Genomic DNA, 18,283 nt, shown 5'->3' on the forward strand with positions numbered 1-18,283 from the left:
TATCTATTGAACGTACAAAACCTCTTGTATATTATTCTCATCAATTTATATTCTCTATATCGATTGGATAATGCTTAAAACCATCAGGACGAGGCGATCATTTTCCATCTCTTACAGGACTGCAGTCTCTTGTAAGTTCATATATATATGAATTATGTGTTCCTTAGACCCCCCTTTTTCGTTAGGTCTCATTAGGCCCATTCAAAAATAATAGTTTTAAGTATTTTTTTCTCACGTCTAACACCGTAGATGTGATCTATAGGTTTTGTTTAGTGGGAACCGGCTTTTGGATCGCCAGAATCTGACCTGTATACAGGTTTTTCCAAGGATCCAAAATCAATGACTATGAAGGTACCGGTTTTTCTCGGCTGATAAAAATATGTTTTTTTGTCAAAAAAACATGATCTAAGAGTCAATAAGCATGCTGAACACATCTAACGGTTCAGATCTATCATAAAACACAACCTATGGGGCAGAACGAGAAATGGGGCCTAATATGTTCAGTTCTCTCTCTCTCTCTCTATATATATGTATATATATATATGTGTGTATGTATATATCAGGCTGTCCTGTGGGCATATATAAGAACACGGTTCAGAAATTGAGTTTCTTGAGTATAGCACAATTTGATTAGCATCCTTTTGTTTCTTTGTGGTCCAGTAGTTGCTGACTTTCTTACAGGATTGATTTGTGTTGTGTTACTTTTTAGAACTATGAATTTCTAATATTTGAGGACCTGTTTAACTTAAACTTGCAATATTCGTGGTGGAGCTTGTTTTTTCTGTTGTTTTTGTCATGAAAAATGTTAGTGCACTCTACTGTTTCAAATTTCTATTCAATGTCTTTGTTGCTAGTGTATCTTTTTTCCCCTATTTTTCTGTTTGGAAACTTCAGCAGAAGTTGCATTATACACTTATGCTGTGGACTTGGAACATTGTGATCTCGATTGCAGATTCTAGCTTGATGAGTTTATTAGCCTGTTGATTTCTGTAATGTGCACTTACTGTCCTTTTGATGACCTGTTCTTCTTTTTTCTGCTCTGTTCTCTTATCAGGTGCTTTGCTTAATTGGTTTGCATTGTCTTGTGGTAACACCTGGCAAGTTTAATGATAAAGACTATGAAATTGGATTAATATAATGTACAGTTTGTTGCTAAATAGTCTTCCAATTAGCTGCAGATATCTGGAGAAGCCTTGAACTTGTATGCTTTGTTTCATGTTTGATAAAATTAGACATTTTATTAAGAAATCCAATATTTGTGATGAAATTGTTGTTAGAAAGTGAGTTGGAATACATTGGGTTCAATAATGAACCCATACTTATGCACGTGAAGTGCAAATATACCCATTAAAGGGAAACAACACAAGCACATAATGTGCTAACCCATAAAACCCATAAAAAGGGAAAAATATGACATAAAGTCATAAGTTGCATATCATTGAAGAAACAATGGACAAGGGGTAAAAACCCCATTACAATGGAGCATAAGCTCCCTCAAGAAGTAAGAAATACAAAGGGGAGAGCCCCTATTTATAACAACAAAAAGGAGCCTTGGAGGGGCTCCACACATAGACGTTGGAGCCCCTCCAACGGTCACAAATGTGACCGTTGGAAGGGGCCCAACGTCTATTTGAGTGGGCCCCCCAAGGTACCTTTTGGTACTTGAGAAAAAAGAAATAAAAAATAAAAGAAAAAGAAAAATAAAATAAATTACAATCACATTCATAAAGTGAATGTGCGTAAAACAGAGGAAAAGACTAAAATACCCCTACGGCTAAACAAAATGAAAATATATATATATAAATAGGAGGATACATATACATATATACCATATATGTATATGTATCATCTTTTATATATATAAAATATATCTAATTACAACAATAGATGGGTACATTTTAACACCCCCCCTCAAGCTTTGCAGGGAAACGAAAAGATTGAAAAAAGGGCAAAATTCCACGAGGCTTCGGCGACTCCAAGAGGCTTCGGCAAGGATGCAATGAAACTTGAAATAGCCTTCCTCCAATTGTCTTCAAATGATGAACCCATTTCTCGAACCATCCAGGGTACTTCCCTTTGTCCTATCTCCAAGATCCTGAGAAAAGAAAACAACAAAGAACAAATAAACAATATCTTTGCACTTTAATCAAAAAGGAACATTCCTAACAAGGTGCAAAATTTATGCATAATATGATAGTTACTTTAGTATGAAACGAAAAATTTAGAAAACCAAAGTTTTTAAATCATACATTATGTTAAAACAAAATGAGCGGAAGCAAATTATGCAAAAAATTGCAAGAATGCATAATGCATTCATATGGTCCACCATTGGACAAATATAACCCCATAATGGGGAATAACAAAATGATCCACTAAGGGATACCACAAGAAGCCTACGAAGAGGCATAACATACATATGCTTTATTGAATGAGAGCCCAAAAAAGGCCATAAAGAGCATATGCATATACGAATCATTATATGAATTGATACTCAAAGAACTAAAACATGCTTCAACCATGTAGTGAAGTTCCAAATAAGAGAAACGAAGTCTCCAAGCATACTTTAGGCAAAATAAACCCAAGAGTTCACAAGGTTTTTAAAAACATTTATGAAAGTCACACTTAATTAAAAAAAAAAACATTTTACATATAAGGGTGGCAAAAACCATAAGCACTTAATATATAGATTAAATGCTAAGAAATCAACTTGATATGCATATCAAAAAGATGATTTACTTGAAAAACACAAGTCATGAATGAAATTTTGCAAATTTCAATAATAGTTTATTCATTACAAACAACTTCCTCATTAGTCTTCCAAAACCCATAAATCAAGTGTATAAGCTACTAGATCAAGAATATAAAGTCATTAAAGGCCAAAGACACACACAAAGGTGTGTAAAAAGAACCTCTTGTCTACATATAATAATACTTGAAATAAGTGCATCTACGACAAGAACAAGAGAATACATGCCAACATAGACTAAAAAGTATCTCTTGTCTACGTAAAAAATACACTTAAAACAAAGTATGTTCAGCTACTAGAACAAGAGTAATAAGCCAACCATGGGCAAAAAACACAATGCATATCTTGTCTACATAAGATGACACTTGAAATGAGTGAAATAAGTCAACCATGGGCATACATCTAAGCGACTAGAACAAGAACACAAACGCCAACATAGGCTAAAAATCACACAACATGGTGTGAATCAACGTGCCTTGTCTACATATAAAAACACTCAAGTCAAATGTGTTCAGCTACTAGACCAAGAGAGCAAAAAAGCCAACAAAGGGCTAAAAACACACGAAGGTGTAATAAAATTCTTGTCTACATATGATGACACTTAGATAATGGGCATAAAAGGAAAAGACTTTTGAGGCAATAAACTTGTAATGAAAATAAACCTCGAGTGAAACAATATTCCCTTTTAAAAAAGAATACTCATGATAACATTTTGGAATAAATGCAAGTAAAACGTATCTTCAACAAGATACTACAACCGATAAAATAATATTCTTTAGAACAAATGTGTGAACATACACACCAAGAACATTTGTGAAAAAACACAAGAACACATGTGCACAACGAGCACAACATACAGAATCACAAATGTGCAAATGCACTCATAAGATTCATAAACAAATAGAAGGTTGGGCTATAATCCAAAACATCTTGATTTTAAATATACCTTAAAACATTTAAGGTTACAAATATCATATGTCTATCACATTTACATAGAAGCATCCATAATATCAATGGCACAAGAGAAAAAATGAGTGACACACTCATAATTAGAGATCAAATAACAAATCATTTTAGAGTCCCAAGGTGCCCATAACTCACCTCAACAACCATCTATAATATGGAAGGTGGACAATCTAAAAATGATACAACACGAGGTGCCCATAACTCACCTCGACAAACATCTCTAATATAACAATACTAAGGCCAAATAAATGATGCATTAAATAACATGTGATGGACAAACATAAATGCCACAAAAGGGCAATAAACACATAAGGAATCATTTTCCAAATAAAAGTTTTTACAAAGAGGACCGATTAACAAATTGAATCAAAGGTCCAATATAATCCATGAAAACAATTTTTGCATAAACACGAATTATGCTTAATCTTCAAAAGAAGTCTTGTACATCAAAAAAGGCTTACTATACAACATAACATGAAATATTAAGCAACATCATGTGTATGAACCGATTTGGAACAAACAAGCCTTAACTATGAAAGACATAAGGTGCAATTAAACGGTGAAGTTGGTGAAGTTCAAAAATAACAAACTTAGGCCAATATAGGCATTCATAAAGATGGTGAAGTTCGAAAAACTTATGAAATCTACTATTGCAACTTAAAAATGGTAAACAATCATGAAATCTTCATAAAAGAGTATATACTCACAAGAAGATTATAAGGACCGAAAGGCTCCTTAAGGAGAGTTTGAACAAAAAACATATACAACTCCCAAAGAAGGAGAAAACTCCATTAAAGTGGAAGACATCCCAACAAAATAGATTCATTAACAAAACCTTATGATAAATAAGATTGTACTATGGCTTAAATAAAAAGTAAACATGTATTGAGGAAAAATTTAACACTCTTAAGTTTTATCAAAAAACATGACTTAATAGATTATTACCTACTCCTAATGAAATAAGTACACAATAAACATTAGTGAAGACCATAACTTTTGTAATGAAATATGCGGAAAAGCAAAAGAGTGCATTAAGCACTTACAACATTCACTAATGAACAAACAAAAGGGCAAACACCAAAACCCACAAGAGACAATCACAACATAAAAATATAAATGTCTCTTATTGAAAAGAGAGAGAACTCTCTAAATGTTGAAAACATCCTTAAGAGTGTAAAGATGGAAAGAAAATCAACATATTCCATAAGACCATTTTAAAACTTAATTCAACCGGTATTATAAAAAAAAAACTTTCTTAATTAAATGTTGCTCATATAAAACAGACACATAATATGGAATTTTTCATATATGCCAAACATTTTTCAAAAAACTACATTTCACAAGCATTTTAATCTTAACATACCTTTCTTTAAAGAATAAACATTCATATAAAGGTATTTTCATAAACACGGTTAGGTTTAAAATGTAAATTCAAAGTTCCAACGGTCATAAATTTTTACCGACCCATTAAAGCAAGTTTTGAGCAATCATATATCTAATTTTTCGCCAAACAAGTTATCATTTAAAGTTTTTCAAAGAAAAACATACGAAAACGATTCAATGGAGTAGCAAGTAACTCAAAAAAAGACATAATGACAAAAAGCACACATAAAGAAAAGAACATATTACATTCTTCATACAATACTCAAAGAAATAGAATGCATACTGAATAACTATAAGAAAGACAATAGAGAGAAACGAATACTTCACCATTTTTCTTTAACAAATTCTTGAATACCACGCTTCCCGATGCACCAAAGAACAACTCGATCTCAACCTTGCTCTGATACCATGTTAGAAAGTGAGTTGGAATACATTGGGTTCAATAATGAACCCATACTTATGCACGTGAAGTGCAAATATACCCATTAAAGGGAAACAACACAAGCACATAATGTGCTAACCCATAAAACCCATAAAAAGGGAAAAATATGACATAAAGTCATAAGTTGCATATCATTGAAGAAACAATGGACAAGGGGTAAAAACCCCATTACAATGGAGCATAAGCTCCCTCAAGAAGTAAGAAATACAAAGGGGAGAGCCCCTATTTATAACAACAAAAAGGAGCCTTGGAGGGGCTCCACACATAGACGTTGGAGCCCCTCCAACGGTCACAAATGTGACCGTTGGAAGGGGCCCAACGTCTATTTGAGTGGGCCCCCCAAGGTACCTTTTGGTACTTGAGAAAAAAGAAATAAAAAATAAAAGAAAAAGAAAAATAAAATAAATTACAATCACATTCATAAAGTGAATGTGCGTAAAACAGAGGAAAAGACTAAAATACCCCTACGGCTAAACAAAATGAAAATATATATATATATATATAAATAGGAGGATACATATACATATATACCATATATGTATATGTATCATCTTTTATATATATAAAATATATCTAATTACAACAATAGATGGGTACATTTTAACAATTGTCACATTCAGTTTTTATCCTCCTAGGGTAACTATCCTGACTTCCAATTTTGTAACAAGGAACCTGTCTTTTTTCCTTTTCTTCCAGTTAATGTTTAGAATGTTGAGACTATCGTTTGATAAAGATGAGTATGCCCTTTATATGTTTCTCATCAGCCTGGATTACACGCCAACCCCTTAAATATACATCTAGCCTTGTGTTGCTGTATGTGTAATGGGAATCCAGTCCTACAAATAAATTGAACACAGTCCTAGCTATAGTGGGCTATTTAGAACAAATGTGTTTTTGAGATGAGGGATACACTTAGGGGCCTGTATCTTGCAAGATATGATGCTATCTTATTAAGTTATGAATGTGCAATGCTGATCCCCTTGTTAGGTTGTAAAAGTGAAATGTCATAATCGAAATCGGTTTGACATAGTTGAAACTGATTGTTTCATGGTTTTGTCCTATGAGAAAGGGGCACACTATGTAGGGCCTTTTCCAGCTGGCATATCGTGACATGTGAACATGCCACATGACATGTCCAACATTATTTTAATATTTTAATATATACTCATTGATATATATTTTTATATGTTTGTTGATGATGAGGAACCCTCACCTAAGCAAGGAAAACCCCGGGTGGTGCCCCATGACCATCTTGCCTTACGTGGCCCACCTCTGAAAGCTACGGACACACCCGCCGCCAATTGGGTTTGATCCGCTGCCTTCATCTCAACACCCTCACAACCACCCTGCTGGTCACGCGGGCGACCCCTGCGGTGGTAATGATATATATATTATTATATGTTAAAATACTAAAAATCTGTTTTTATCACTTAAAAAAAAATCATGTCCTCATGTCCAAGTTTTCAAAAAATTGCAAATCCGTGTCTCCTATCGAATCCTGTTTGCGTCTGTCCATGGCCATATAACATAGGTTTTAGCCTCTTAAAGTGTGGGCTGGAGACTTGAAGGTGACAAATTTGGTGAGATTAAATGATAAGATACAGAAAACCACATAAGTGAAAGAATGAAACATTTGCATAGCATCAAATTAGTGAATCCATTGTCCTTTTCTTCCTATGTAGTCCAAAGCAGCGAGTAGGCGACAATTAGGCCTCCTAGTCACCTTAGGCGCAGCACCTAGTCTACTTTATCTAGGCGCTGGACCTTCAAAGGACCCTTTTTCATTGACTAGGCACTGCTTAGGTAGTCGGCGACTATGCTGTCCTTGCAGGGACAACCTAATAATTATTTTTTTTATTACAGAAAAAGGGTACAAAACGGGTCTCTCTCTCTCTCTCTCTCTCTCTCTCTCTCTCTCTGCTTCGTCCTCTTCTTCCTCCTCTCCACGCCCCCTCTTCTTCTCTCGCCTTTGCTTCTTCTTTTTCCCTCTTCTTCCTCCCCTCCGCTTCCATCTTTTTCTTTTCTTCCTACTGCTTCTTCTTTCTTTTCTCTTCGTCTTTTCATCTCTTCTCGCCACTTCTTCCTCCCCCTCTTCTTCTTGCCCCTTCTTCTCCTTGTCCAGCTGAGTGGGAGACAGAGAGAGAAACAAAGAATATATGTTTATATATATTGTATATATATTTTGTTTTGATTATAAATATATATTTGGCTTAAAGCATGTATAGTTATAATATATATATATATATTATGAATTTTGTGTTGGTATATGACTATATTCTGAAATTTTCTGGTTATATATTTTATATATCATGTTTCTTTGATTGCATGTTTCTATAAAAGCACGATTTTTTGTTAATGTATATCATGATTTGAAAGCATGTGTACTTAGTTGATTCATACATCTTGTTATACACATATATGTTTGATTATTTTACAGTGTTTGACTTTATTTTTTGTCTATTACTTATTGTTGATTATTTTATGTTTCATGCATGTTTGTTATTAATTTTAGCAATTCATTTGTCAATTTTGTATATTTTTTATTTTTTAAATTGAGGTACCGACTAGTCCTGCCTAATCTCCGACTAGACCTTTTAGGGGTGCACCGACTAAGCAATGCCTAGTGCTTTTGACTACATAGGTTTCTTCCTTTCAGTGGCATGTCCCATCTGTCTCTCTCTCTCTCTCTGACAGAAACTTCCTATTGCCTCTCTTTTTGCTTGTTTTCGATGGGATCTCTTAGTGGGATGGGTCAATGGAGGCAGGTTGTAGATGTTTTGGTGAATGCATGTAGTTCTGATTCTGCTGCTTGTTCCATCAGGTTCCTGTCTTTCTGACCTTTTGATCTTTCAAAATGATTGTGTCAGGTCTAGTATATCAGTTTTTCAGTTTTGCCTTGTGACTCTTCTGCTGATTTGAGTATTTCCCCTCTTTGTAAACCACAGGAACAAACCTATGGTTGGTTTCACTTTTCACTTTTGATTTTTTTATTTTTTTTGGCATGGCATGACCCTGCTGGAATTATTAAGAAGGTTCTGTTGCTCTCTTTGGTGCTATAAATGTGTTCTCCGTCTTTGTGCTCTGCTGCTAATATTATTTTGCCCTAAACTTTTGAACTCGTTTATAAGTGTCCTTTCCCCTTCTGTTTCTAATTAATTACAATTCTTTTTCTAATTTCAGACACGCGGATCACTTTTTGCAGTAGGTCATGAAGAAATTAATGATCAAAATGTCATCTGCAGCATGAAATGCTCTCACGAGTTTGTTATAAATTCCTTCTTAGGACAATATGGCAAGCTTCCTAGTTATGATTTCCAAGGACAATTACTTGAGGAACTTTGCCATGCTTCAAGTGGTGAGTGGAAGACTGATACGAGGCCAATGTTCAAAATGGTAGCATTCCAACGACTTCTGATGGGTGAAGGTTCTCATCGTCGTGTGCTTTCATCGATGAAATATCAGGTCCAGTCAAACACTACTGTTGATCCTTCTGGACAGTCATGTGAGTTAGTGCTTGTTGAAAGATTAAGACCAGGAGTCTTTGCAGACTCTTTTGAGCTTCAAAGGCTTGTCCAACGTGGTGGTAAGACCGTAAGACAACCATTCTGCTTTATAATCCCGAATCTCACTGATCGGTACTTATGCCTAACAGAAAGCTTGATTGATTGACAGTATTTGTTGATGCTGCGGTTTTCGGAGACACAAACCTCGAACTGCCATCTTCTCTTTCACACCAGTCTGTTGTGGAGGTTCATGCTAAGATTAGCCATGATAATTCAGGTGGCTACAGCAAGGACCATGAAATAGCTTTGGAACTACCTCTGCACGCTCGATATCAAGTAAGTTTAATTTGTTGTGCCACGATATCTTGTTTGTATTGGATCAATGTGCATTTGAGTTGTGCGATGTGATTCTACTCAGTTATTTGCTTCTAACTGGGATGTTGGTTGCAGCCCCTTGGTGAAAGTGGGTTTTCAACTGTTGAAATAGGTGCACCAGATGCGATAGTGCGATGCAGGCACCATGCTGCTTCTGGTTCGTGGCTTTTTTTCAGGTTGGATTCCAAATCAAGTGAGGATGCAATAAGGTGGATGATACCAGCAGGAAAAGAATTGCATGCATCCTTCGTGTCGATGGTCACAGCTGGTTTGGCTATGTTAGCCACTTTTGTGGTTGTTTTTGCATCAATATATTCATTCCAGATGCGCGAAAATGATTCATTTTGATATTTGTCTCTTGGTTGCTTTGACGTTCCTCTCTCAATCCTAATCTGAGACCTTTGGTTTGTTATACACAATGAGCTGAGCAGCTTGGACTGAGCTCTGGCTTGCGTTTGGAGATTGGGTCCATGAGGTTGAGCTGGAGTGCAGTTTTCGAGCTTTACTCTGAGTTCGAGCAAATCCATGTTTGGTTTAGTTGACCATATCTGGCTGCTAGCTTGAAAGTCTTGGATTCGACTCCCTTAGCTCCCTTTGCAGTTTGCACTATAATAATAATAATAATAATAATAATAATAATAATAAGCTTTGAACAACATTTTTAGCTTGGCTTTGACCTTTATGTGATTCAACTTCACTTCAGTTTGATTCAGCCAAATCTCTCTTGTTCTTGATGATGTTTGGGCTTGAATTTGGAACCAATTGAAAGTGATAAGACAGCCCAGTTCATGGATCCAGCTTGTGAACCAAACTAGGGTCCATACCTTGCCAATTGATTCATTTTGGGTTTCCAACTTGGATCCAACTGTAGACCCACAATCTTAAATAATGATCAGAATATGGGCCTACATTTAAGCTAATAAACTCTGGCTGAATGCGGCCTATTTTGGATCCCAAATTCTGGTATATGTCTGGACCAGAAGTGCTACTATATGGAGATGTGCCGTGGTTAATTGGTTAGGTGAGTGAGCCATCGTACTTAGTAAAGTACTCGGCCCAACAAAACGCAAAAAATTGCTGCGTGGGTAGTGATTTTCTGTGTAAAATGCAAAGCACGGAAAATTGCTACCTCATTATCGATTTTGTGTAAAATAAAAAAAACACAGAAAATTGCTAAAGTAGAGATTTTCCATGTTTTGTGGGACCCGAGTACTTTACTAAGTACGCTGGCTTGATCACTAGATCTGCTCCAGTCAGCTGGTGGTCTCTTCAAATCATTGCTTCGCATATTTAGTGCATAACTTCATATTTGCACCAAGGGGCGTTTGTTACACTCCCACTCAAGAGAAGCCTCTTTTGGTTTGAAAGAGGCAATTTGGAGGGAAAATGCTTCCCCAAAGAGGTATGAACCCGTTTTTGACAGGAAAGTTGATTTTGTGCATTTATTATGTGAGTCCCATTATATATTTCTCATAAACATGTTTGTTTCAACCCACTCATTTGGTAAGAGTGACTTGTGAATGTCACAAGTTCGAAGCCCATGGGTATCGTCCCTTGTCACAAGCCCCCCCCCAGAAAAAAAGAAGATAAAAGATAACTTTGTAGGAAAGAGGCATTGTAGGAAAGAGACCTTATTATATATGAAAGAGTCTCTTTGATAGGAAAGGGCTGCCCCATAAAGGTGAAAGAGAGCTGCTTTCATAAGAAAGGGCATGAAACAAACGCCCTCTAAAGGTGCTGACTCAAAACCGAATAAGGGGATTCCAAATATGAGACCTTTATTTTTTGTTCCCGTGTATGACCTTACATTTGATCCGTGGTGTAGTAGGGCTGTATCGAAGGTAGACGTGGAGGAAAACACAGCTGAATTAGAGTTCCAGTTCTTGATTGGCTGTTTGTAGCTTCACTACATGTTGCAGAAGGGACCAAGAGACAAGGAGAAAGACGGGAAAAATAACTACGTTTTCCTCAAGAAAAACAAAGGAAAAACTAGGCATTCCCAAGCCACCCAGGGTGGCCTATAGCCCTAGAATTTAGCATCAAGCAAGCAGAAACAGTTATCCAACACCTGTACGTGTGTGTGTGTGTTTGTTCAGAAAGGATATCGATAACAAGATGGTCAATGCTTGGTACACAGTGTCAATGGACATTTCAAGAGAGAGACATCTCATCCATGACAAGAACTCGTTACAGAAGACAGGTTTAGTTACATGAGTGCAAAGGCTTCTTTATGGGGGATTGATGAAGGCCGTGCTTTCCGTTTCCTCAACAAGGGGGCAATTACTGATCAAATTAATTAATGAATAAAGAATGATACAGCTTTAAGTTCTCATAAATTAATGAGACCAATCCTAAATCTCCCATTATTTGACCAATAACAAGCAAAAAATGGCTACACTTCAACCATCTTCCACAACAAGGTTAGCTCAATCTTAAGAAGATACTGAACGCAGTTCATTAATAATCATCAATCGCTGAACCCAGTCTATTGCCACTCAGGTTGCTTCTTTGCCAACCAGAATTTTCACATATACAAGTGATGCAACATAAACTTAAACCTGCATGTGAGTGGCTATTTTTGTGAGATTTAACTTCAATCTGGCTTAGATTCAATTACTGACCATAAGCGAGCCATCTTCAATAGGTCTAACAGGAACTTGAGAAACAGGCAATAATGATCTTCCTATGAACACCTCGTACACTAAGCATCACATTAGAAGAACATGCGCAAACAACTTTTCCATATTTAATTTGGACAGCCTCCAGCTCCATCCAACTATTCACAACCTTCACACTGCTTTAACAGAATTATTAATGTTATCCAGCACCTTAGCATTTGCCATAAGAAACCATCCTTGGTGCTTCTCTTCAACCAATCCAATAATCTACACAGACAAGGCACGAAATAATCTGTATGAGTAGGAAAAAAAAAGAACTGTATCATAAACACATCTTTTAGCAAAAGACAAAAATAAAGGATAGAAGAAAGAAAAGCAACAAAAATTAAGTAACACAGAATACAGGATCGAAGTCCCATAAAACCAGAAACAACTCTAGCTAAGTTGAAATTGAAACTTACAACTGCTTTTCAGCTGATGGAGAGTGTGCAACACCAATTGTGCAGCAAGAGTAATACCCTTACAAAATTACATAACAAGGAGTACCAGATCATGAAGTCCCATAAAACCAGAAGTAACTTTAGCTTAAGATGAAATTTTAAGTCTGTTTCTGATGGACAGTATACAACACCAGTTCTGCAGCAAAAGAGCAATACCCTTGCAGATGTTGAATATCCAGGTGAACATATCTATCTAGATTCTAAATTACATTGACCTGATACAGGGAGAAGGAGCAGGCTTGGCTTGCTAAGATTCAGCTGGGTTTAGACATTTTGATGACGTGAGTGAAGCTTGAGCCACCCATTAGGCTCATAGAAGAGACCAGGCTCTGAGCTTCAACTCATTAAGGCTCATTTAAATTATTTTAATATAATGTTCAACTTTTGTTATTATATAACTCGTATGATGCTTTTATAGCACTGGACAAACTTTGTTTGCAACCCAAATCCCATTGCATTACCATCTTATACTATTGAAAAACACTTTTATTTAAAGCTCAGCTCGAGCTCGTTCAGGCTCAACCTAACCCAAGCTTGTGCTGAGCTCAACCCTGGTTAACCTGCCTGAACTGAGCTTTAACATCAAGGAAAACCTGCTTATATGTATTTCAGATGGTCACATCCTCGGTGAGGTCATCATGGCTACTCTTGGGCTGGATATCTCCTTTCATTGCCCAAACGTTTAGAGACAAGCGCACTACAAAAACAAAACCTATGTAACATGGGCAGTTCTACCAAGTCTCCATACTGGTGCCATACCCATGTGATACCTGTACCAGCATTGTGTATGTGTCATCTAGGTTCGAACTTAACTTGATCCATTTTATCGGTTTATCCATCTTATGATCCAATCAATGTGTATCCTACACACAATCAAAACTGCTTATGTTCAAATATAGACATGTCAATCAGAACTACAAACCTTTGACATGCTTTAGACAGACTTTAACTTGGAATAGATAGTTTATAACTTCATATCCATAGCATCTTGTGAAATGTAGCAGAATTGCGCATTCTTACATGAGTTTTTTTGTACATCCATACCTATGTACCCATCTATTTAGAAATTATTGTGTTACACTTTCTAATTGTACCCATGTCATGCCTAATACCTGCACTCATACCTATGTGACATAGGACATGACCCTCAGAGAACCAGAACAAATATGCTCAGATTAACAAACAAGAATCACTAGTAGAATTTCCTAGAGCAGCTTGGGCGTAGATGTAATGATTCCATAACTTTGAAATTTTGAAAAAAAGCCAATAATTTTTGTCAATGATATACCGACAAATTGCAAAATCCTGAACATTCACCTTGTATCATAGATCAAACAACAAGTAAATTAATGATTAACCAACTTTACCTTCCAAAATTTCATAGACAAAATTTATTTTTCTCATCATTGTTTGTAATGAAATAAATAGACAATAATTGATCATAGGAGAATTATGTCTAGAAACAAGTGGCTTACAGAGCACATAGTCTACAGGTGTGAAGCTGAAAATATTGTAAAGCTCCAGGAATCATACTAATAGTTCATAAAAAGCCAATAAAAGAAGGAACTTCTAGATAATGATCTGACATTTTACATTATAAAAGATAGTAGAATATACAAATATCATATGAAAATTTGAAATATTCAATTATATTATAAAGACCTGATCTTGATAGAACATTTCTTCTAGAAATCATCCAAAATAACCTTAAAGCTAGGAGAGTAAGTTACCGATATCTTAATAGAACATGATATCATCATCGAACAAAATGTGTCTAGACTCTGGAGGGACATTCAAAACTCTCAGCACATAGTGGCAAAACCTGTACAAAGGATTCCATTCAATAAACATGCACACAATAAGTCCTCAAAAGATCATAACCTTTATGTCAAATACGAAATGATAAAATGATTTCATAATAATGTAGGAGAGGAATCATACCTGTCCCTGCAAGATTTACCAGACAAGCCGACCAGACTTTAGGTAGCGTCCAAGTAACCAACACTGTGGAGAGTTCTATCATTTAAGAAAAATCCCCACGTTTCATAGATGCCTTCTGGTACCTCATTTTCTCTATTTCTTTTTGTAGAGAATCAAGAATTGTATCGGTGATGTGATTAGGAGAGCAGCCTGCATCCAACATCATCTTGAGAAACTTGTAAGCTTCTTTCACTCTTCCTTGCTTGCTGTGGATCTCAATGAGTGTATTAAAGGTGACAACATCTGGGCTGATGCCACTTTCAGTCATTTGTTTGAATAAGTTGTTGGCTTCATCTAAGCGACCAGCCTTTCCCAGTGCATTGATCAAAGTATTGTACATGATAGTATCGAGGTACCCACCCTTATTCAACAATTGCTCAAGGATAGCACAAGCAAGGTCTGCTTTACCCATTTTTCCGAGTCCCTGGATGATCACATTGTATGTTGCAATGTCAGCAGGACACAACTGCTCCCCCATCTCAACCAAAATTCCCCATGCTATGTTGAAATAGCCCTTCTTGACAAACGAGCTCATCAAAGAATTGTAAGTGTAGCTTACTGGTTGACGCCCCATTTCAGTGAAGATTTCAAACAATTTACAAGCCACACTCAGCTTCCCCTTAGACAAAAAGATGGACATGTATGTATTAACCATGTCAATATCAAAGGATTCTACTCCCTTATCTCCCACTCTCTGTCCTCTAAATGCACAAAACTCTTGAGAACAGTTATCATATTCACTTTCCTCTGCAAGACGATCCATATAGGGAGACGACGCCCATCTATAGGAATTGAGCCTGGTATTATGCAGCTCCCCTTGGGACATGCTCTTGAAGCTACTTCTAGAACTTCCATTGGATGCAGATACCTTCAACAGATTCAGAATTTCATCTGCGTCATCAACCGTAGGAAACATGAGCTTAAAATCCTTATCCTTTTCCTGCGGCAACTTCATGGCAAATTCCATCTCCGAGCTCCAACGAAGAACGTTTATCACCAGGCTGCTATCTCGAACGTGCTTCATTAGCCGTTCAGCCCAATCCCAGAGACCAAACTTATGAAGCCCAATGACAAGAGATGTCAGCGTAATTAGATCGACTACAAATCCTTTAGCTTCCATTTCTTCCACCAAATGGAGGGAGCTTTCGATCCTCCCGTTCCGAACAAGATACAAGATAACTATGCTGTAAGTAACACCATCAACATACCGCCCCTTCTTCTTCAGATCACAGAAAAGCGAATACGCAGCCACTGCTCTACCATTTTTGAACAACCCATCGATCAAAATGTTATACGTCCAACATGTAGGCCTCAACCCGTCCTGAACCATCCTCTCGAAAAATTTACAGGCGTCTGCCAATCTCTTCGCCTTAAACAACCCATCGATGAGGGAATTATAAACTACAACACTAGGACTACAATTACTCGCCTGCATTTCCCCAAACAGTTTGATTGCAGCTTCTAACCTATACGCCTTGCAGCACCCCTGGATTACGATTCGATAACTAAACCCATCGGGATCGTGCCCCGAACCCTTCAACTCTTCAAACAGAACCAACGCCTCGTCCAATTTTCCAACGAAGCAAAGAACCCGAATCAAGGAATTATACGTACACAAATCGGGGGTCCGCCCCTCTTCCCTCATCCTCCTAAACAGTTTCAGCGAAACGCCCAATTCCCCCCAACACCCGAACGCGTGAATGCAGATATTGAATCCCCACGCATCGAGAACAAAACCCCGATCCATCAGCTCGTCGAGAACCCTCCTGAACTCGCCCTTCATCCTCGCATCCCGGAGCGCGACGAGGAGCTCGTTGCAGGCGAGATTATTCGGGAGAGCGACGCCCGACTCCAGGACCTTGTCGAAGATCGACAGCGCCAGGGCGATCTGGTTCTTCCTGGCGAGGGCGACGAGGACGGAGCCGTAAACCCTAGGGTCGAGGCCGGCGCCCGATCGCTCCATGTCGTCGAGGGCCTCAAGGGCGCGGTCGAACCTGCCGGAGCGGACGGAGGCGTCAATGAGGAGCTTGAAGGTTGCGGGGTCGAGAGCGAAGCCGCGGCGGCGCATGGAGCGGAGGATCACGGGGAGCTCATCGTCGAGGGCCGCGCCGCCGCTGGAGCGGCAGAGGGAGCGGACGACGAGGGAGAAGGCCTCAGGGGATGGGTCGTAGTCGGGACGGGAGAGCGCCCATCGGAAGAAGTCGAGCTTGCTGCGCGGGGGCAGGGTGCGGCGGAGGAGGACGCGCCGGACGAGGGTGTCGGAGAGTGGGAAGGGCGTCCTCAAGAGGTCGGCAGGGCCGCCGCGGGCTAGGATTTTGAGGATGGAGGCGACGAGCAGGAGGGTTCCGGCAGAGGAGGGAAGGGCTCCGCCGGATGGCATCAAAGGAAGGGGCGGAAGGCAGGGTTTTACCAAACTAGGATTTCTAATGCAGAGGGTTTTACGTGGACGTTGCAGGGGCCGAAGTTTTTGAACTGAAAAATGCTTAGTAACAATTAATTGTTTTTAAAGAAAAAGATGCAGTTAAAATTTTGCCACTTGTAAATATTGAGGCAAAATATCCAAATATTGCCCTCATAATTTCTAGATAACCGAAAATCATCTCTCCTCAGCGGAACTGAGAATGTAGGGATTGACACTTACGTAACCAAATTTTCTGTGATTGGTTTTTCGGTACCAGAAAAGGAAAATATGGGATCTTGGGATCGGTCATGAATGACCCGATTTAGAAGGCAAGTTTTTTTTTGAAAATGTGGGAGTGGAAGATTGGGATGAAAATGGGTCTCGGATGTGAAGATCTGATTTTTTGGAGAGTGGATCTATTTACTTATCCAAATCTCTGTTCACACGGTGGAGACAGAGATCCGATTATGATGTGAGACCTTGTGATACCGGATACATTTAAAATGGGAAAAATATATTCAAATTTCAGGTGGATAGGTAACATGGATCTGGTTCCCTCGTTAGACTTGATCATGTTGTTTATTAACTCGGCCTGTGTATAACGGTTTAGTTAGTTATACACTGCCGGTCCCAAGCCCGGATAAAGGAGGAGGGTTGCGGTAGGACAGTGACAGCCAACATAAAAACTTAGTCATACCCTATGAATATGAACCAATATAAGAATTTTGTTGGGGCGTTTTTTACTGAGCGACGCGTTGTACTCTATAGGCCCGGAGAAAGTGATAAATGGGCAAGGGTTGTTAGGTCATCGGCCGAAAGCGATGCGTCACACCGACGCCCAAGTGTGGTGTCAAATAGGCAAGAATTCCCTCACTTTGTTGGACGGGTGGGGGTAAAGAAGTTAGTCCAAGACCATAAAATTAGGTTAGTCACTTGGAACATAGGGTCTTTAACTGGTAAGTTGGTAAAGTTAGTAGATGTTATGTGTAGGAGAAAGATTGATATTTTGTGTCTACAAGAGACCAAATGGGTAGGTGAGAAGGCAAAAGTGATTGAACCTTGGGAATATAAGATTTGATATACAAGAATAAATACAAATAAGAATAAAGTAGGGATTGTTATGAGTCGTGAGTTTATAGATAATGTAGTTGAGGTCCGTAGGAAGGGTGATAGGATTTTACTTATTAAATTAATATTAAGTACAAATATTATTAGTATTTATGCACCTCAAGTAGGTTTAGATGATTCCATTAAGCGTCAATTTTGAGAAGATTTAGATGGAGTAGTACAAGGGATATCTTATGGAGAAAAACTTTTCATCGGCGGTGACCTTAATGAACATGTGGGCATTAGTAGAGATAGATTTGAG

At 38.0% G+C, this 18,283-nt stretch overlaps 2 protein-coding genes across 3 annotated transcripts in view; one reads left to right on the forward strand and one right to left on the reverse strand.

Annotated features, from left to right (window-relative positions):
- Window positions 1-10,073, forward strand: part of LOC149841277 (uncharacterized) — a 29,271-nt gene extending 19,198 nt beyond the window's left edge. For both annotated transcript variants that reach the window (XM_090003735.1, XM_090003736.1), the window contains exons 4-6: window positions 8,718-9,120; window positions 9,210-9,376; window positions 9,491-10,073. In XM_090003735.1, coding sequence (XP_089859861.1) covers window positions 8,718-9,120; window positions 9,210-9,376; window positions 9,491-9,763 — 843 coding nt within the window. In that variant the 3' untranslated portion in view covers window positions 9,764-10,073. The remainder of the gene's footprint in view (window positions 1-8,717; window positions 9,121-9,209; window positions 9,377-9,490) is intronic.
- A 1,596-nt stretch (window positions 10,074-11,669) lies between these two features.
- On the reverse strand, window positions 11,670-16,893 carry LOC149841278 (Tetratricopeptide repeat (TPR)-like superfamily protein). Its single transcript, XM_090005233.1, has 3 exons — window positions 14,475-16,893; window positions 14,264-14,355; window positions 11,670-12,300 (listed from the first exon to the last, which is right to left on the reverse strand). The coding sequence occupies exon 1, from the start codon at window positions 16,891-16,893 to the stop codon at window positions 14,557-14,559; it is 2,337 nt and encodes a 778-aa protein (XP_089861359.1). The 3' UTR covers window positions 11,670-12,300; window positions 14,264-14,355; window positions 14,475-14,556.
- Window positions 16,894-18,283: the final 1,390 nt, after the last annotated feature.

This window comes from Nuphar pumila, chromosome 4 (assembly GCF_984573655.1).
Source record: "Nuphar pumila chromosome 4, dmNupPumi1.hap1.1, whole genome shotgun sequence".
In the NCBI taxonomy this organism is placed as follows: domain Eukaryota; kingdom Viridiplantae; phylum Streptophyta; class Magnoliopsida; order Nymphaeales; family Nymphaeaceae; genus Nuphar; species Nuphar pumila.